At 36.6% G+C, this 21,488-nt stretch overlaps 1 protein-coding gene across 4 annotated transcripts in view; it reads right to left on the bottom strand.

Moving 5' to 3' along the window:
- Positions 1–21,488, bottom strand: part of LOC120532711 (casein kinase I) — a 209,957-nt gene that overhangs the window by 39,702 nt on the left and 148,767 nt on the right. For all 4 annotated transcript variants that reach the window (XM_039759014.1, XM_039759016.1, XM_039759012.1 and 1 more), the window contains exons 5-10: positions 12,712–12,860; positions 8,501–8,735; positions 5,615–5,700; positions 5,422–5,506; positions 4,961–5,109; positions 3,112–3,210 (exon numbers count right to left, since the gene is read on the bottom strand). In XM_039759014.1, coding sequence (XP_039614948.1) covers positions 3,112–3,210; positions 4,961–5,109; positions 5,422–5,506; positions 5,615–5,700; positions 8,501–8,735; positions 12,712–12,860 — 803 coding nt within the window. The remainder of the gene's footprint in view (positions 1–3,111; positions 3,211–4,960; positions 5,110–5,421; positions 5,507–5,614; positions 5,701–8,500; positions 8,736–12,711; positions 12,861–21,488) is intronic.

Below are 21,488 nucleotides of genomic sequence, written 5' to 3'. Positions count from 1 at the left end.
CAACTGGATACCTGAAAGGTACATTTTGCAACTTGAGTAAATTGAACAAATTTCAGGTACTTTTTCATATTTTTTGCTGTTGTTCACCATTGGTCCTAATTAATACTTACTGTATCGGTAATTTTGTTAATCTCATATTTTTACGGAGGATGAAAGTAACAATTTTTCTCAACCATAACTAAGAACAAGATAGGGTTAGTAACAGATAAAAAAATAAAATTTTTTGGATAAGAGTACAGTAGACCCCCGCTAAGTCGCGGTTCAGGGCTCGCAGACTCAGTCATTCGCGGATTTTTCCTTAGAACCTAACTATTAATTGTTAACGGAAAGTGCAAATATCCCCCGCAATTTTTTATGTTTATTTTCGTGGCAATACTGTGCTGTAGAGAGAACAGGAAGCAACCGCTGAGGGAAACGCGGTTTGGGATGGTGAAAGTAGCCAATCCGAGAGCGTTATTCATTTCTCCTTGCTGCTGATTGATTGTTGCCCTGTGTCGTGACTCCAGCTGAGTGTCCTCATGTTTTCCATTTTGTTATTGTCGCCGAATCGCCCTGTACCTTCTAAGGCTTCTGGCACTGAGCCTAAGCGCCAGAAGAAGTTTAAAACACTCCAGGAGAAGGCTGAACTACTGGATTTGCTCCGGGAACTAAAAAGTTATGCTGCAGTAGCGTGCCACTAGGGCATTAATGAAAGCACCGCACGCTACATAAAGGAGACCGAAGCAGCGATCTGGAGTACCGTATCTGTATTTACTCTACTTATAACAAAGAAAACGACAGTGCATACCAAAGAAAACGCGCTTGCATGAATTACAGGACGTATAGCGGTAACATCGGTATTTTACATTCTAGCACTGCGGGAGACATAGCAGTACAGTACTGTACAGTAGACGGGTTTACCTTTACATTCTGGTTTTAGGTAATGTATTAAGGTAATTTTTTAGGTAATGTATTAAGCTGAGTTTGCAACGAAATTAAAAGTGCTTTAGGGGAATACTTAGGGGTTAAAGTATAAAAATAGGCATTTAAAAGGCTTTTTTTAACCTTATCCAAAAGTCATTTTAAACAATTCGTGGATGCTCCAGGAACATAACCCCTGCAAATTTTGGGGGTGTACTGTATTCCTTTAAGAATGCATTAAGTCATAGTACTTTGGCTTTTGTTGTAATAAGCATAGTTTAATACATTGCCAAATAATTAAGAAAATCTCACAGAGATCAAGTGTTTGAATTGGCAACTTTGATTTGAATGTATTTTCATGGTTTGACACCAGTAAAGGACATGAACTAGGTTTTATCTGCTATAGCAGATATACAGTATCTCACAAAAGTGAGTACACCCCTCACATTTTTGTAAATATTTTATTATATCTTTTCATGTAAAGTTGTCAGTGTACAGCTTGTATAACAGTGTAAAAATAACTCAACACACAGCCATTAATGTCTAAACCGCTGGCAACAAAAGTGAGTACACCCCTAAGTGAAAAATGAGCATGTGCACTCAACTTCTTTGGTCGACCATGTAGAGGCCTGTTCTGAGTAGAACCTGTCCTGTTAAACTGCTGTATGGTCACTGTGCTGCTGCTCAGTTTCAGGGTGTTGGCAATCTTCTTATAGCCTAGGCCATCTTTATTTAGAGCAACAATTCTTTTTTTCAGATCCTCAGAGAGTTCTTTCCCAAGAGGTGCCATGTTGAACTTCCAGTGACCAGTATGAGAGAGTGTGAGAGTGATAACACCAAATTTAACACACCTGCTCCCCATTCACACCTGAGACCTTGTAACACTAACGAGTCACATGACACCGGGGAGGGAAAATGGGTAACTGGGCACAATTTGGACATTTTAGAGGTGTACTCACTTTTGTTGCCAGCGGTTTGAGCATTAATAAGTGTGTGTTCAGTTATTTTGAGGGGACAGCAAATTTACACTGTTATACAAGCTATACACTGACTACTTTACATTGTATCAAAGTGTAATATCTTCAGTGTTGTTCCATGAAAAGATACAATAAAATATTTACAAAAATGTGAGGGGTGTACTCACTTTTGTGAGATACTGCATGTATGTTTTATATTTTAAGGCTGACAAGTTCCATATGGATTGTTTATAAGAACTGGTATGCATTTGCAGAGTTTGTCTTTAGATAAAACGTCATGAAGACATTTTGGAAAGGTATAGCTTATGTTTCCTATTGTTAAGGGAAATGAATGTTTCAAAATATCACATAACGCAATATCCAAAAAACACACAAATGTCATCATTTTAATCTGCAAGGCAAACTTTTATTCAATACAACGTCAATGTTTCTAAGGCAAAAAGGGAAACAATGATGGCACTCTGTGCAATTTGGACATTCACTGTATGTTTGCAAGTGTTTTCAGTAAAGGTCCTGGCTTCCTACACCAACACAAATGATGTACACATTAGGTTGAATGGTGAGTCTAAATAGGTCCGGCATGCATGTGTAAATGTGCACATTAAGTATGCCTTGGATATTACTGGTGATAGTTCCTACCAAAATGAACCATAGGTTAGGTAAACCTCTGATGGTTGGGAAAATACATGGGTTGTTACATATATTAAGCAAATTTTTGACACTCTGTGTCTGGAATGTAAAACATGATACAACACAATATATTTATTACTCCTCTCCAAAAAATTTGAATTAAATGAGAATGCAGAATGGATGCATGGCTATTAGCAAAAAACTAAATTTACAAGCAGTCCAGTCAGAAGCAGGAATGAGAAAACAAAAATAAAACTGGTGTGGTTGGTAACTTACATCATAATTTAAAAAACAGCTCTTATGAAATGCAAAACAATGAATGCATTTACAACTAAAGATGAGCTTCCAGTGCTTAAAGTGGTTTAGGGACTGACAAAAAGGCATTTGGATGAAAATGAATATCAAAATAAAATGATGTTGCTTGCATTCAGTTAAATATAAAATTTTAAGGCCAATTAAAAATTATGAAAATCCAGTCTGGAGTAAAATAATTGCTTTCAGTTGTCTAAAAATAGTGATATTGCTCAGCAGGACTCCACTAAGAACTTCTTGTTTTTTCATCATACAATGTTCACAAAAGAGAGGGTATTTTTTAGTCATTTACCTGATTTTTGGCTTGTTGCGTTTTATCCCTGTGTTGATGAGCATCTCTGTTTGAAGAGGACAGTGCGGAATCTGGATGAATTGGACCCACTGGAGTTGGCTATAAAGGAAGTGCAAGAGATTTAAAAAATTATAAAAAAAAAAAAACAAAAAACCACAACTTGATAAGGCAAGTTTTATGCTGCCAATTCATTCCTCCCTATGTGAAAGCTGCAAATAATACCTTTGTAAATATTTCTGATGTCAATAACAACTTTTAAAGCTTTCCTTTTTAATAGCTATAAAATTATATTACATTTTTTTTAACATTTTTAATTTTATTGTGTAGGTCTAGATTTTTATTTTCATGCAAGAGATTACAATTATATCTTCTGTTGGGATTAATAAAGTATCTATCTATCTATCTGTTGTAAAGAAACATCTGCAAGCATTTTATAATAAAATAAGTATTATGGGAGCATAAACAAATTTCTTTTAAACTTAAAGCTAGATTGAAACAGACTGCCAAAAACGGTTGCTCAAGTAACAAAATAGGGAAGGTTTTAGTTCCTTATCCGTGTTCTTATAAATATTCATCTCTATTTTCCAGGTGTGTGTTTTCCAAGGAATTTATTAAAAAACACAAAACAAAGTTTTTTTGGCCCAGATTTAAAAACCTGCACGACTTCCTGGTTTACCAAATAGTCAGATTATAATAAGAAAGAAAATCTGCTGTGTAAAAAAAAAAAAAACTCTGCATTGCTGGAAGTGTCAGATTATTCTAGATCAATAAAACAGCTACAGAGAGTTGGGAGTGCCTTTTATCAGCATGATTTTGTATTAAATTAAATATCTTAGAGCATGCAAAGTGATTGAAAAGTGAGTGTGTACTTTTCTTTTACTGTATGATCACTAGATATTTATTGTTAGAATTACATTTGCACTTTTTAAAAGCAGAAAAAAAAAGAAGAAAAAAATATACCCTGTGCATTAATGTACATTACGAGAAAAGAATAAATAAAAAACATATCTTAAAATTGAAACAAAAAAAGATGAATGGTTATTTATGCACTAGACGAGGAACAAAAAGATAATTGCTATTTAGCCATTAAGAGTCTGGCACATGCCTGCAATCTCAATGTAAACAATTTGTATCTTTGTCAGATTTACTATTTTATCTTTGGGAAGGTTATTTAGAATGGAGTTCACTAAAGCATTATACAAAAATAAAATCTCATGGCTGTAAATTTTTTTATCAGTGGATAAGAACATATTAGATTTGGCCTTTTGTATTCTATACCCTGAAACTTGAATCATCCTGTGAAAGGACTTGCATTAATAGAAACTTTGCAAAACTGACAATAGCTATTTTGTTACTTCACATGTTCAACTGATACTGAAACAAGTAATTCACCTTATACCGCAGTACTGTTAATTGCTTTATAAAGTGTTTTAAGTTATGGAGCAGTCCCATTATTTTCAGCACTGCATGTTATTTCTAGATCCATAAGGCATTTATTACTTGCTAATGTAAGAGTTACTGGATTGATAATACAGTTTAACTGCAGTGTCACTGTTACTTGAAACAGCAAATAACACATGAACAATTCCTTTAAAAATTAATTGAGCTTTAAGGTGAAACATGCTTTATGGTGGAGTAACAAGACTGGGTACTACAAAACTTGGGTACTATACTCCTTTGACATTTGATTCATGACAAACAATACATTAAGATTAATTAGAACACATGACATGTTGTAGATTTGTTTAAACTAAGAGTTAAAAAACTGGTTGCTGGAAATATTGTATTTATTCATAAATACTGTATGCCAAGATATATTCTTTTGTTATTATTTGCAGATGATACTTACAAGCTGCTTACCAACCCAATCATACTCGTAATCGAACATGAAACCCTTCCGATCAAATAAATCTGTAAAGAGCTTCCGCAGGTAGTCATAATCTGGTTTTTCAAAGAAGTCCAGCCTTCTAACATAGCGTAAATACGTAGCCATCTCCTCTGAAAAAAGCAAATTAAGAAAATCAATCAATCACTTGGAAAACAGTGCTGATTTATTAAAATATTCTAGAACTTAAATACTGTATTGGGTAAAAAAAAATAATTAATCATAATAGTTCATTAATATTGCATAATTTCATTATAGTAGCATTAAAGCAGACTTAGTTTGATTCTTCTTATTGATTTTTTGTTGCAGATAAGATGGAAAGAGATAAAGTTTTCATTTGTGAATTAAAGATTTATGACACTCAAAACTACTGCTGATTTTTGAATTATATATAAGTAATAAGAACAACAAAAACTCAACCCTACCTGGAAAGTTTTCACACAGTACTTCTATTGGAGTTGCCCTTTTTGTGTCTCCTATCTTCTGATACCTTTCTTTTAAGGTGTCTGCCTGATGTCACACAATTATAAATAAGTCATAGTTAGCCTGATTATAATAATATTTTGAGATAGAGAAAGATGTCTGGAAGGGATTCTGCAGAACAATGAGCTTACTTACCTTTAGGCCCTGCCAAGGAAGGCTACCTCTTAGAAAATACATAAACATATGACCTAGTGCTTCCAAATCATCTCTTCTGCTTTGTTCTGCAAGAAAAGACAAAGCACCAATAATGAAAAGAATAGGAATAAGTAACCACTCTAGCCCCTGGCAAACCTGAATTGGGTTAAGCTTGTTTGAGAATGCTATATTTACTATCCATTTTACTCAATGTCAATGTTAACAGAGCACTAGAGACCGCAGAGGGTCAGTGACAGTTTGGTGCAAATTAATGCACAAATAGAAGCAGATAAATTTACCATTTACTATCAAGTTAACTATACATGTTACAAATGATTAATACCTCTAAATATGCAGCTAAATTATTTTAATATGCTACTGCATCCATCCATTTAGTGCTTTTTAATCTCCTTTAAGGAAAACGGAAACCTACTGAGGCATCATCAAATTCAAGGCAAGACCAACCCAACACAAGATGAGGGACATCATAACACTACCAAAAAATCACACACATTAGGCCATATAACAGCAATAAAATAACCTAATACACACACATGATACCACGAGAAAAGGCCACATCCACAAAGACACAGGCTGGGCTGGGGTCAGAACTCAAATTTCTGAAGCTGCGAGGAACCAGAACTAACCACTGGGCCACAATACTACTCAAAATACAGCACACATGAAGACCTATATTTTACTTTTCTTACAAATGAAAGAAGTAAATGTTTTACTGTTATAAAATTATTTTAAATTTGTTTTAAAAGAATGTTTTACCCCAAATTTCAACTGCCAGAATCAATAAAGAGCCTTTTCTTAGTACCGTACACTATAACAATTTAATAAGGCTTTAAAATTCATTTCCAAATTATGGAAATCACTTTGAGCTGAACTTATATGTATGAAAATGCTATATAAAGTTAAGAATTATTATCATTATACATTAAATTGTGTAATAGCAATGCTTTTCCCAGACAAAACATAAATAAAAAAACTTAGGATACTCTGACTCGACCTACATCTGTGGCTATAACAGGCATTCTTCTGAAATTTCATACAGATGTAAAATCTTCACTTTTGATGGTTCTTGTGATCAGGTAGGAATCAAAATTACATATCCACTAAGAACAATGAGGTAGGAATAAAATTAAATTACAAATGTCATCAATGTAATAACACAAGTCATCAAGCTTATTTGTTTAACAAACAGCTAAGCTATGTTCCAATATCTGGCCTTGGCTGTCAAAGCATCGAGGTGTCTAAGTTTCTGCTTCAGCTACATAACCTGGCAGTTCATTCTAGATTCCCATAACTCTTTGGGTAAAGAAGCTCTTCCAGGTTTCAGTCTTAAATGTACTTCCCCTTAATTTCCGGTGGTATCCTCAAGTACAGGATTAGCCATTTAGTTAAGAGAATTCTACTGGATTTACCTTATCAACACCTCTGAGAGTTTTAAAGATTTGGATTAGTTCCCCACACACTCTCCTCTGCCTGGGACTAAACAGGTCTGTCAGAGTACGACATGTCCTTAACACTTGATTGCACTCCACTGCACTGCTTCCAGTGTTGCTATGAAGTTTTAGTAGCATGCTGACCAAAACAGCATAAAACACTCCAAATGTGGTCTCACTAGTACATTATAGAGTCTGAGTATATTTGCCCATGATTAATTTTCAACCTTTTAAAAATATAGCTTAAAATTTTATTTGTCTTTTTAATCACTTCTGCACATTGTTTACATGATGAGAATGTTGTAAACTCTTAAACCTTTACAGAGGTCGTCTCCTCTTGGGCATTGTCTCCCACCTTGTATTTATAATTGATATTACTTTTCCCCATACACAGCACTTCATACTTTATATCAGATTGCATTTTCCAGTTCTGAAGTCTAAGCGTTCATTTGAATTATTTTTGCTAAGTTCCCAGCATCTGATACTTTAGCACTGTAGCACTTTTAGTACTGTAGCACTTTGAGCTACATTATTTGTATGAAAATGTGCTATACAAATAAATGTTGTTGTTGATATCCCTCTAATTTTAGCATCATATGCGTCTGTCAAAAGTTTACTAACAATACCAGAGTCTATGACATTAATACAAATTAGAGAAAGTAACAGACCATGGACAGACCTCTGAGAGACTCCACTGATGACCTCACCCCATATGGAGCATTTGCCTCTTTCCTGTACTCTTTGTCTGCTGCTGGTTAACCAAGCTGAGATCTAGTTTTATGAGTTACACCTGATGTCAATAGCTTCTAGGTTCAACAGAAATAATTTTTGACTAATTCTAAAATCTGGTCAGAACAAAAATCTGAAACCACTGCAGGATCAAATCAATAACATTTTAGAATAAGCATTTAAATTGAGGAAAAGGATATTCTTCACGCTTTTTTCCCTACTCCTTTAAGTTTACTGTTGGCCTAGCTCTCTTTCTCATGGGTTAGGGTTGATTTGAACGTAGTTTTTTCAAGTTTGACTTGCTCGTATGGAATGTTACTTGCTTTTAACAAACTCAATAAAATGTTTTAAAAATAATAATTAAAATAAGTTACTTAAGCTCTCATACTGAAGGCTGAACAAATATTTAAGACAAAAAAAAAACAAAAAACCTTTATGTACATGGAACATCCTGATTTGAGACATTCTCATAAATAGAAGAAATACAAGCTCTTTCTTTATCAGTTATTTTTACTAAATCAAAATAAATATCAATAGCAAAAATATATAATTCAAAATATCTACTGCTGTAGCACTGGACTAATTGAAAGGCATTGTTATGAAGACTGAAAATAAAACAAGTAAAAACTTTATAGTTTATTGCAAGTGCATTCAATAAAATACAGAACACAATTGTAATAGTTAAAACAAATGCTCACATGCTTACCTTTTCCTAAATGTGTATTTATGCTCATGTATCTTGCTGTTCCAGTAAGGCTCTTGTGTTCTCTGTATGGGATGTGCTTCTTTGTCTCTGGATCTATATATTCTTTTGCAAGGCCAAAATCTATAATATGGATAATGTGCTGGTTTTTACTACCAGGTCTTCCTATTAAGAAGTTTTCTGGTTTTACATCCCTGTATATCAAGTTTTTTGAATGAACATACTCCATTCGAGTTATCTGTGAATGAGAATGAAAGGAACAATATAAAGCATGACATAAAGGAACAATATAAAGCTTGACATAAACCATTTCAGAAACAATGAAAGAAAATTAAATATTTGCAGAAGTAGGAAATAGAATTGTGTTTTTTATCCTTCATCCCAGCAGTCAGTAACAACATGAAGACCTGATGAAAGAATGGCAACTTTTTTTTTTATAGTGTAGACAGGGCAGGAGTCATGGAATCTGTAATCTACATACAGCAGACTGAAGCATAATATTGTGCATTTAGTCAAATCATCTAAACGTCACGATCAACCAACAGGTGTGTAATTTTACCAGTTACACTTTAAAAAAAAAAAAATAAAAACATTTTCCTGAATCATTTTTAACCTTGTACTAATAAGAAGAGCAGTTGAATTTTGTTCTGCTTATATTTGCATCCCACAGAGTGTGCTAAGCAAATAATCTATCCAATCATGGTTTAAACTTTAATATTAAATTGATTACAGAGATGTAGAAAGCCACAGTCAACTTTAGGAATTCTAAGCACAAAATAAAAGCAGTCCATCACAAGGCACACTGTAAGTAAGTCTTTGTATTACATTTATATATATATATATATATATATATATATATATATATATATATATATATATATATATATATAAACACACACACACACAAAATGTTTCACATTTGCTTTTGCAATCCAGAATTGCTGTGAGCATTAGCATCATATTTTTAGACTGCATAAAAAAAAAAGATGCACATCACACCATAACTGAATCACTGCTTAAGAAAAACAGGGATGTGTAATGTGGTACTGTAATGTGGTTGACACTTTTATCAGGTTATTGATGAGTATATCTTATCTTTAATAGTCAAGTTAAGGTATATTAGAGGAACTGCTCAACTTTCTTATGAAAATTATTTTTTTTACAAATAATGATAATAAAATACCTTTTTCTATAAAAACAACACGTTACATTTTTCTGAACCAAAAAAAAAAAAACTGTTCACTTTCACTGCCACTTTGAAAAAGCCAGGCTGCACAAACTGAATGTGTATCAGAGATATACCTGATTATTTTGGCAAACTAAGAAGGTCAGGTAATTTCAATTTAATAATCATTCTTTATTTTATCAATATACAGGAGCACCCATTCATCCATTTATTACCGAACCTGATAGTTTCAGTTCAGAGTTGTGGGGAATGTAGCAAGCAATACAAATTGCTAGCACATTAGGCTCAGAGCTACCACTCATATAATTTCTTTTCCATTTTTGATTAATCAAGGGTTGTAATCTAAAGAGAATAAAACATAACAGCATTGGCATTTCACAGCTTGATTTTTGAATGATTGGTACTAATTATCACACGTCACTGGAGTCTTCTATTTAAGGAGGCAGTAGAGAAATGGAACAGTTGCGATTGCTCTGTGTGTATTCTATTAATAGTGGTTAGCTATTAATTTAAAAGAATTACCTAAAAAAAAATAAGGAAACAAAATAGACTGAACAATGACTGCTTCTAATGGCAGACACGGGATGATAGATCTGTAGCATTTACTGCAATCATCATGTTAACTTCAAATATGAATGTTAACATTAAAAATTTGTGAAAGAATCAAAACACTAGAGTATTGTTATTTGCCTTAAAGTTAGTATATATTCATGGACTGTTCCTGCCTTGTGCAAGTGAAAGGTCCAATGAATTGTATTTCTTGTGTTTTTTAATATGTAACTTTTTAAATAATACTCTAATTTAAATGAAATAAAAATTTATAAATATTCCAGCAGCAGCTCACTATCACACAACCCTGAACTCAATAACTGGATTAAGAAAAGGTACAATGGATGGATCATGCTATACAAATACACAAAAAGGCAAGCTGTTACAGTGCTCCCTTGCTGTAATACAAATTGCGAAAGAGCTACTGCAGATATTTTAAACAAGCTGGAAAATGGAATAAACAAAGATATATCTTCATCTAAGTGTTGTGTTGCTGTAAAAACCTGTACTCTATCAGGAGTATGTGCATTATTTGTCTCTTAATTGTCTATAGGTAAAAATAACTATTGCAAAAACCCCTAAAACTATGAGTTTTATTTTAGGGTTTGATCCTTTTTACTGCTAACAGTGACATGGGGTAATGTCTTTTCTATTGACAGCATAGTGAAAATTTGCACTATATAAGTCCAGTGTATGTATCAGCACTTTAGATAAGTATTTCCTATTTCCCAGATTTTTGTGATGCATCAACTTTATTGCACTCAACCTACAAGCTACACTTTGTTATTAGTAGTACTTAATTTGAAGAGTCTAAAGCATCTGAATTTTCAATAAATGGTACTATTATGGCATTCAGCTTTGTGGTGCATGATTGCCTATGTCAAGGATTTCTCATATAATATATGCTTAAAACCCTTCTGCCACAGGTAAAGAAAATGTCTAATGAAGCCCCTAGTAAAAGCAAAGAGAAGAGCTAAACTATGAGAACTTCTTGCACCTTGCCATGGAGCAAGAAGTAGTCTTTTGCCCAAAGCCATGACCCTCTTCCTGACTGATCTGCTGTAGATGCATTTGAGTCCCTGACCATACAATGGAATTCTGACTAGACAAATTGGAACATAACAGGAGTAATACATAGGATGACTATAGCAAATTAGAATACCAAAAAGACAGCTGACAAATCTTTAAAAAACTGAAGGCAGGCCCACCAAAACTATTATTTTGTATTATATTATACTCTTTGTCATTTTCATTGCAAAGATAATCATACTTTTATATTCTACATAGTAAGCAAATCCTTTTCCTGCTTAATCTGACACATACCGCCAGGAAACGTATGGAATTCTTTGTTAATAAGATACATTCTTTACAATGCAGTTACTTTATCTAGTATATTAACTACATTTAAATACCTGTAAACTTTAGGTTTTAGTGTTGTTGCTCCTGGTAAAGTATTCAGTTAACCAAACACAATTACTGCTTATTAGACTCATTTGGTAGTTTTTTTTTCTTAAAGTTCATCTTGATTCCTATGTCCCTATAAATCTTCATATAGTCACATATGAACAGCTGGTGTAGTCCATGATTCTTTATATACAGTGATTTCCTTATTATATAAAATCTTGCTACAACTAGTACTTTTTTCACCTACCATTCCCAACCTTTTTTTTTTTTTTTTTAACTTTTAAAGATAACTATAGCCAGATACTGATAATATTGTGCCTTCAAATTAACTGTTTTCACAGATTTTAAAGAAGCCCTCACCTAGCTAGGAGTGTTAATTGATTTGTTAGTTGTGTTTCTAGATCTTATTCTAATTTGCCTTTGCTTAATCGTTCACCAGCATTTGACAAACAGTTTCCATTACATCATGGGAAAACGAGTATCCCTTATGTACCTTAAATAGTTTGTATCTTATTGATCAATGTTGCAATTGAAAAGGAGTTGGCAGGAGAAAGCCAGGAAAGTTAGCTGATATGGTACAGGATTCATCATAAATCTTTCTTTAAGCTATAATGTCTAAGCCAGAGCTGCAGTCACAAAACAAAATGCTCATATTTTCTTTCCATGAAAAGAAATTACATGGAATTAACTACAAAGTAATACGTTAGAGAGTAGAATGTTACAGACTTTTAAAATCTGACTTTGTTTTATTTTAAGCAAACAGGTCTGGTAATCTTTGCTGAACTGAATAGTCTGTTCTTATCAAAATTATTCTAATGGATTCTAAAAAGGACTAACATCCTTTCCAGGTTTGATTCATGCTTTGCACCTTACTGTAATGGGACTAAATTGGGTCTATTCAAATCTTGCCTGTTGCTTTGCATTTCTTAGAAAAGCCACATAAACAAATCTTTAGTAGAATGAAGACATCAGTCTTTGGGAAACACACAGAAGGCCTGTAATTAAAATAAATAACATTCCAGCATTATATGAAAACAAATATAAGTACATTAATAATAAATCGATAAATACATACTAGCTGAATGGCAATCATTAAAACTGTTTTAAGTGAAAATGTCCTGTCACACAGATCAAACAGATCTTCCAGACTCGGTCCCAGCAGTTCAAGCACCATTGCATTATATTTTCCACATGGCCCAAAGTAATAAACCTGAGGTATCCCATCTATGGAAAAAAAGCAGAAAAAACAAACTGATTAATAATGCACTGTAGAGCTGATAAACAATATCATAAACAATTTAACAGATCATTAAGTATAATCTACCTTTACATAAGGGGAAGCACAATTCTTCAAAATAAAACCTGAAACCACTGACATTTTACCTGGATATTAATGAAAAATAAACTGATGAATCTGGGTCAAAAAGTGATTAAGTTAGCAAACACTGTACAGTGCTTTTAAAAATATAACTGAAATACTGGTACACTGCAAAATTCAAAATGATTATCAGGCAATTTTGATACATGAACCTTCTCTTCAACTATCTATCAATGTCTTGTGTATGAGCTACCAACCCAATCGAAGACAGTCATTCATTATTTCATGCTAGATTAAATGATTCTGAAGAACAACAAATCAAGGACAGTAGCAATGACTCCTCTGCCTGTTGTGTCAAATAAAAAACAAATAAGTCAACCATTTATAACATTTACCTATAGATGTGTAAAATATATGCAAACTGCCATCACTGCTGCAGTTAAACAATAAGATGGCATGGAGGGTGGTCTTGCAAGGGATGTGTCTGAAGCACTCTTTGCTGACTACATTATGTAAAACATGACCCTCTCAAGTAATCTGAAAAACACTTTTCTTTGTCTTTAAATACAAAACTAGACCAGCCCAAATGGAAACAAATACATAGGTTTAGTAGTTGCAATTATTTTAGATGCACAGAGACAAAATAATATGATGGATAAGCTTATGTCTTTCAAGAGCATATTTTAAATAACTGTTGCTTAGTCGTGCTTTTCCTCTCTCATATTATTTAGCCTCTCACTATAATTACCTTTAAACAATAAGTCTGCTACATTTCAAGACCATGTGCTGCACCTTAAACACTGCATTTCAAGGACAAAAGGAGTACACAAGTAGAAAACAACATCTGTCCTTTAGATAATGATCATCCTTTACAGACAATCTATAGAATTATGTGACCCATGAGAATAAAAAGCATTATTAAAGAGCATCTTTAGAAAAGCAAAACAAGCAAGGGATTTCCTGCCAAGAAATAACTGACAGGAATATTTACCAGTATATTGTCAATGCATTAACTTCTTTTTTGAGTGCATTGAACTGAACACATATGGATAAATAAAGCCATATGTGTATCATCTCTTATAAAACGCATATTTACTATTTTAGTCTAGTAACAGTGGTGAAAGCTAAAGGGATGCCTTTACTATTTTGTTGAAAGGTTTCAGTGAGAAATCAAAACATGCTGCTGAAATTATATAAACCAGTGATTGTCATGCTATAACAAAAACCTGTAAGAGAGTTAATAGGTCTGATTGCATAATTTAACAGAAGTCAATGTTTCCGAACTCAGTACTGTATAATCAGAAAAAAATCACTGAGTATGAAATCAGCTTTTGCTAGAAATTTACAAAGCTATTGATGCCATTTTGCTTATTATTTCATTGGAGTTTACAATTCATATTAATTCATTCTATTATAAGCAGTTTTATTCCTAATTCACCTACATTGTTTCTTATACAGCTGGGCATTGACAATGAACAGCCAAAGATGGGAACTAGGAAGCTACAAATAATAGAGATTGGTTTAGTGTAGGTGGGGGTAGTGAATTTGAGAGCATGCACAACATAACATTCTGAAAGAGTTAGGATATATACAATACAACTGAATTCCATGTATAATAAAATATTCTGAGATTTTTCAGGTAAAGATGGCAGAAATTATGAGGTAAGACACTAATCATGGCACTGGAAAGGGTAACATTGTTGCATGTTGATTAGCACATGCAGGTAATAACTTCACTGTACTCTGTACAAGTGGGAATAACAAACCTCTAAAACTAGAAACCAATTAAAATGCAATGTAGATTATTTTATAACAAAAAATCATTTTTAAATAAATTAATTACATTTCTGAATTTTATTATTTAATATTTTTTCAATCAAATAAATGAAGAAAAAATACAAAAATTGCACCAATAAAATATTCCACTTTACACTAGCTTAGAAGTCCCAAGAGATGCTTAAGAGATTATTAGTATGCATTGGGTGGACTGACATGTCCAATTTGGCATTATGCCACCATGAGCCTCACAAAGATGGGAGAGTAAACATAAATGAATCTCTGACTGTAAATAAAAATAATAAAAAAAATAAACTGACAGGAATGCTACTGTTAGCATCTAAAAATAAGACAAAATTTAACACAAAGCATGGGCTGGTTTGAAATCTGAATGAAGAAGGTCATAGTGAAAATGACAAACTCCTCTGTGCAGCATATTTAAAGAAGTTTTTCATTATCTGCACCAGAGCAAACATTGGTAAAAAAGGAATTTGCTCTTGTTTGCACTCTTCCCTCAGGTCAGAATTTTCAGAGAGCCACTATGACTTCCTGCTCTCATCTGGCATTGTCTCTCAGGAAGGCATCTTCTTTACAGCCATAGAACTTTGCCAATCACACTGACAAAGCAAGTTTTCAGTTTAAATTTTAAAGGAAGACTACAGACAGCTCAAAAATGGAACATGCCTTAATGAGTTCTTAGATTTCTGAATCATATAGAACACAATAAGGAAATGCATGCATACATATCCACTATGCATTTTACAAATTGATACCACAGTCCAATGAATAATGTATATGAAATCCAGTTTTTTTTTTTTAGATAATTATGTTTAATTACAATTTATTAAGTGTTTTAATATATACCAAGTATAAACAGTTCCTTTTGTTGAACACAAAAAAATTAGTTTAATTTAAATAAAAGATGTTTTGCATCTTGCATCGGCTACAGAAACTGGCTCTTGGGACGTGGAATGTCACCTCTCTGAAGGAGAAGGAGCCTGAGCTAGTGTTGAGGTCGAGAGGTTCCGGCTAGATATAGTTGGACTCACCTCGACGCACAGCTTGGACTCTGGAACCAATCTCCTTGAGAGGGGCTGGACTCTCTACCACTCTGGAGTTGCCCCCGGTGAGAGGCGCCGAGCAGGTGTGGGCATACTTATTGCCCCCACTGGAGCCTGTGCATTGGGGTTTACCCGGTGGGCGAGAGGGTGGCCTCCCTCCGCCGGGTGGGGAAGGGTCCTGACTGTTGTTTGTGCGTATGCCGAACAGCAGTTTGGAGTACCCACCCTTTTTGGAGTCTTTGGAGGGGTTGCTAGAGGGCATACCTTCTGGGGATTCCCTCGTTTTGCTGGGAGACTTCAATGCTCACGTGGGCAATGACAGTGAGACCTGGAAGGCGTGATTGGGAGGAATGGCCCCGATCTGAACCCGAGCGGTGTTTTGTTATTGGAATTCTGTGCTCGTCACGGATTGTCCATAACGAACACCATGTTCAAGCATAAGGGTGTTCATATGTGCACTTGGCACCAGGACACCCTAGGCCTCAGGTCGATGATCGACTTTGTGGTCGTGTGTCGTGGACTTGCGGCCATATGTCTTGGACACTCGGGTGAAGAGAGGGGCGGAGCTGTCAACTGATCACCACCTGGTGATGAGTTGGCTTCGATGGTGGGGAAGATGCGGTCAGACCTGGTAGGCCCAAGCGTGTTGTGAGGGTCTGCTGGGAGCGGCTGGCAGAGTCCCTGTCAGAAGTAGCTTCAACTCCCACCTCCGGCAGAACTTCAACCCGCCCCGAGGGAGGTGGGGACATTGAGTCGAATGGGCCATGTTCCGTGCCTCTATTGTTGAGGCGGCTGACGGAGCTGTGGCGCAAGGTGGTGGTGCCTGTCGTGGCGGCAATCCCGAACCCGTTGGTGGACACGCGGTGAGGGATGCCGTCAAGCTGAAGAAGGAGTCCTATAGGACTTTTTGTCCTGTGGGTCTCTGGAGGCAGCTGATAGGTACCGGCAGGCCAAGCGGAGCGGCGGTTGTTGCTGAGGCAAAACTTCGGGCATGGGAGGAGTTTGAGAGGCCATGGAGAGCGACTTTGGACGGCCGAGGAGATTCTGGTCCACCGTCCGGCGTCTCAGGAGGGAAGCAGTGCAGTGTCAACACCGTATATAGTGGGGATGGTGCGCTGCTGACCTCGACTTCGGGACGTTGTGGGTCGGTGGGAGGAGTACTTCAAGACCTCCTCAATCCCACTAACATGCCTTCCAATGAGGAAGCAGAGCCTGGGGACTCTGAGGTGGGCTCTCCCATCTCTGGGACTGAAGTCACCGAGGTGGTCAAAAACTCCTTGGTGGCAGGGCCCGGGGTGGATGAGATCGCCGGAGTTCCTTAAGGCTCTGGATGTTGTAGGACTGTCTTGGTTGACACGTCTCTGCAACATCGCATGGACATCGGGACAGTGCCTCTGGATTGGCAGACCGGGGTGGTGGTCCCCTCTTTAAAAGGGGACGGAGGGTGTGTTCCAACTATAGAGGGATCACACTCCTCAGCCTCCCTGGAAAAGTCTATTCGGGGTTCTGGAGAGGAGGGTCCGTCGGATAGTGAACCTCGGATTCAGGAGGAACAGTGTGGTTTTCGTCCTGGTCGGAACAGTGGACCAGCTCTTCACCCTTAGCAGAGTCCTGGAGGGTGCATGGGAGTTTGCCCGACCGGTCTACATGTGTTTTGTGGACTTGGAAAAGGCATTGACCGTGTCCCTCGGGAATCCTGTGGGGTGCTCGGGAGTATGGGGTACCGGACCCCTGATAAGAGCTGTTCGGTCTCTGTACAACCGGTGTCAGAGCTTGGTCCGCATTGCGGCAGTAAGTCGAGCCCGTTTCCAGTGAGAGTTGGACTCCGCCAGGGCTGCCCTTTGTCACCGATTCTGTTCATAACTTTTATGGACAGAATTTCTAAGCGCAACCAGGGTGTTGAAGGGGTCGGTTTGGTGGACTCAGGATTGGGTCACTGCTTTTGCAGATGATGTTGTCCTGTTTGCTTCATCAGGCCGTGATCTTCAGCTCTCTCTGGATCGGTTCGCAGCTGAGTGTGAAGCGGCTGGGAGGAGAATCAGCACCTCCAAATCCGAGAGCATGGTCCTCAGCCGGAAAAGGGTGGAGTGCCCTCTCAGGGTTGGGGGAGAGATCCTGCCCCAAGTGGAGGAGTTCAAGTATCTCGGGGTCTTGTTCACGAGTGAGGGAAGAATGGAGCGTGAGATCGACAGGCGGATCGGTGCGGCATCCGCAGTGATGCGGGCTCTGCATCGGTCTGTCGTGGTGAAAAAGGAGCTGAGCCGTAAGGCAAAGCTCTCAATTTACCAGTCGATCTACCTTCCTACCCTCACCTATGGTCATGAGCTATGGGTAGTGACCGAAAGAACGAGATCGCGAATACAAGCGGCTGAAATGAGTTTCCTCCGCAGGGTGTCTGGGCTTTCCCTTAAAGATAGGGTGAGAAGCTCAGTCATCCGGGAGGGCTCAGAGTAGAGCCGCTGCTCCTCCACATCGAGAGGAGTCAGATGAGGTGGCTCGGGCATCTGATCAGGATGCCTCCTGGACGCCTCCCTGGTGAGGTGTTCCGGGCACGTCCAACGGGAGGAGGACCCGGGGAAGACCCAGGACACGCTGGAGGGACTATGTCTCCCGGCTGGCCTGGGAACGCCTTGGGATTATCCCGGAAGAGCTGGAAGAAGTGGCGGGGAGAGGGAAGTCTGGGCCTCTCTGCTTAAGCTGCTGCCCCCGCGACCCGACCTCGGATAAGCGGAAGAGAATGGATGGATGGATGTTTTGCATTTTACTTTTAACGGGTTCTTTATTTCATTGAAGGATTCAAGGAGAACTGAAGAGTGATGCCCCAGAGGTGTTTTAAGAAGAGATGATATTCAGTGTCAGATGCCAAGCTCAGAGAAGGGTGATGTCAAATGCCTGGGCGTAAGAGAAGCCGGTAGTGTGGAACATGACACGTTTGGGGGTAGCTCATCAGTAAATGGGTACAATGACATATTCCTGTAAAGTATTGCCAAAAGAAGGATTACTGTTGACAGAAACAAATTTGGATGGCACCTTATCTTGCAACTGTAAATCATCATGGGGCCCGAGTGTGGTGATGTGTTGAATTGTCAGTTCTCAAAGACTTGTGTCTTTTTTGTATTTTAACATTGTACTTTTCATTGCCTGTGCTCCTGTTTCTATGGGTATTATGTGTTATACCCAAACCATTTTTAAATAGTAAAGTGAGTATTCAGCATTCGACTTTAAACAAGGAGTTTCTATGGGTAAGACAACCAATATTACTCAACCAGATACAATAAGATAAAGACAGTTAGGAACTAGGGGCAATAGAAAATGGGAAGTGGACAAAACACCAGGACAGCCAAACTGCTATGTCCAGGATAGTTTGGGCAGATATTCATGCACTGAATAAAAGAAAAAAAAATTAGATATCATCAGAGAAAGACTGGCTTCAAGAAGAGACAGGAGAAATTGCTGTATCTTGGGAATAGGTCTGGCTGCTTATATACCACCCGGATGCAGAAAAACAGCTATGTGATTCTTATGTCTACCATAAGCAACAGACTGATTTGTCAGGTGAAAACAGAGGAGGCAGAACATGTTTTATTGCAAACTATAAGTGCTGCACAGATATTAATATTGCCATAAAAATGGTTCAGCTGATCTGCTGCATGTAATGATCAAAATGATCAAGTGCCATCTATTTCATCTTCCAAGAGGATTCTCCAGTGTTTTTTTTTTCATGGCTGATTATATTCCTAGCCAAGCCAACACCAGCAGAACAAGCTATATAGCATTACTACAGAGCACTAGCTTTATATAGTATCCTGAAGAATTGTGTTGTTGCTGAGGAATTGTTAACCTCAGCATATAAGGAATAGTTAACCTCAGCATGTTACCGGCCCTGTTAACACCCTAGGTGACCCAGGTAAAGGATGCTTACCACTTTATAACCTGCCCACACCTTAAAACAGCCAGTTCACCTGTCAGTATTTAGGCTCACAGCTCTGCAAGCAGAGCCTGAACTGGGGGGAGCTGGTAAGGAAAAAGGTTCAGTGACGTACAAAAGAGGTGGAACTGGAGGAAAAACTAAAAGACATCTTATCTTAGATTCAAGCCTGGGACCCAAACCTGCCCTCTGCAACCCAATGGGTTTCTAATCTGTTTAAGCTGTTTAGAGTATTTGTAAAATTGAAGTAAAAATAAAACATGCATATAACTGAAACAGAAAATAATTAAAATACTTAATTTTGGTATTCTTTGGATTTCAAAGCATAATGCTGCCCATAATCAGCAGCAAACTGAGAAGCATGTCTAGACGGTAATGCCATTTCCTGTTACAGCACTGACCACAATGCACAATTACTCAGTCCAGGAAGCTCCGATGAATATAAAACAATGAATAGGATGAAGGCATCATTTTGCAACTTTATCCCCAATAACTGCAGTAGAGACTATATCATACAAAATTGATTCCCTATTAAAATTCTTACTTCCAATAAAGTAGCACAGTAACTATAGAGAAACAGAAATCTGCATTAAAATATATTTTAGAAAAAGTCAAAGGTTTTATTTACTACTTAGCATTATGGTGCATTGGTTGATTCCCTGCTTCTTTTGTTTATTTCTTTAAATTTTCAAAAAATTATTATTATTTAAAACTAAATTTATATAGAAGAGAAAGGAATCCTGCAGTAGCCATAAGTGAATAAAAACGGTAAATATTTACTTTTTAACCATTGGGAAATTTATACTTTAAACATGCAGCGTATATTTATAAGTTCATATTATGGGGCATGTTTGTTGTACATTATTTGTATTATATTTGAAAATGTAAACAGTAGACTGAGTGTGTCACTGAAACATATGCTATCCACAATATGAATGAATCTAGTTTCCACAATTGCTTGTTTTTTTTTTGTTTTTTTTTTTAAATATACATTGTAATAAGCAGCCTTAATGTAAAACACTGTAGCCTAATAGTTAGATATGCCAACTAAAAAACAAAGTGCTCCTTTTTCACTGGAAACCAAATGGAAAATAGAAGGGTATATAAATGTTATGTTTTATTAACAAGAAATTTTACACATAGCAGAGCAAACAGTTTAGAGCTATAACAGATTAAATACATTGCATCTTTAAAAAAAGATCTGAATGAATATTGTATTGCTTGCTGTCACTGAAAAACACATCCTCTAAATGACTTTTTACAAGAGCCTACAGTTGGAGGGTTATGCAATATAGGAATAATACAAGACCTCAAAAAACAAAACAAGACAGACCACCGACAAAGCTTATAAAAAATGAATAATTCTTGTGCAGCACACCTTAGAGTAGGTGAGAGGAAAAAGAAACAACACAACAGACAATTTAATATTTTGAAATCAAGTGATTGTTGCTAGATGAACTTCACCAGCAAAAATGTTTTGCTTTTTTTCTTCTAAAGTTATTAGGTAGTGGGTAGTTGGGCTGCTGCCTAATGGGCTACGAATTAAACAAACAGACTTCTTACTTACAAAGATGTATTTTAGAATCTCTGTGCTGTAAAACACAGCACCTTCATTTAATAAGGACTCTACTTTTCCTTTTTATGCTCTGAAATAAGCATCTTTATAAGACAATAGCTACTAAGAACATTGTGGCATACACATATCCATGAGAAAACATAACCTGCAAGAAGACCTGAAAGACTTCCTATCTTAAATACGTTTTAGTCAG

Source organism: Polypterus senegalus, chromosome 7 (genome assembly GCF_016835505.1).
Source record: "Polypterus senegalus isolate Bchr_013 chromosome 7, ASM1683550v1, whole genome shotgun sequence".
NCBI classification, from domain to species: domain Eukaryota; kingdom Metazoa; phylum Chordata; class Cladistia; order Polypteriformes; family Polypteridae; genus Polypterus; species Polypterus senegalus.
The sequence above is the reverse complement of the archived record's forward strand: the minus strand, read 5'-3'. Positions and strand labels throughout refer to the sequence as shown.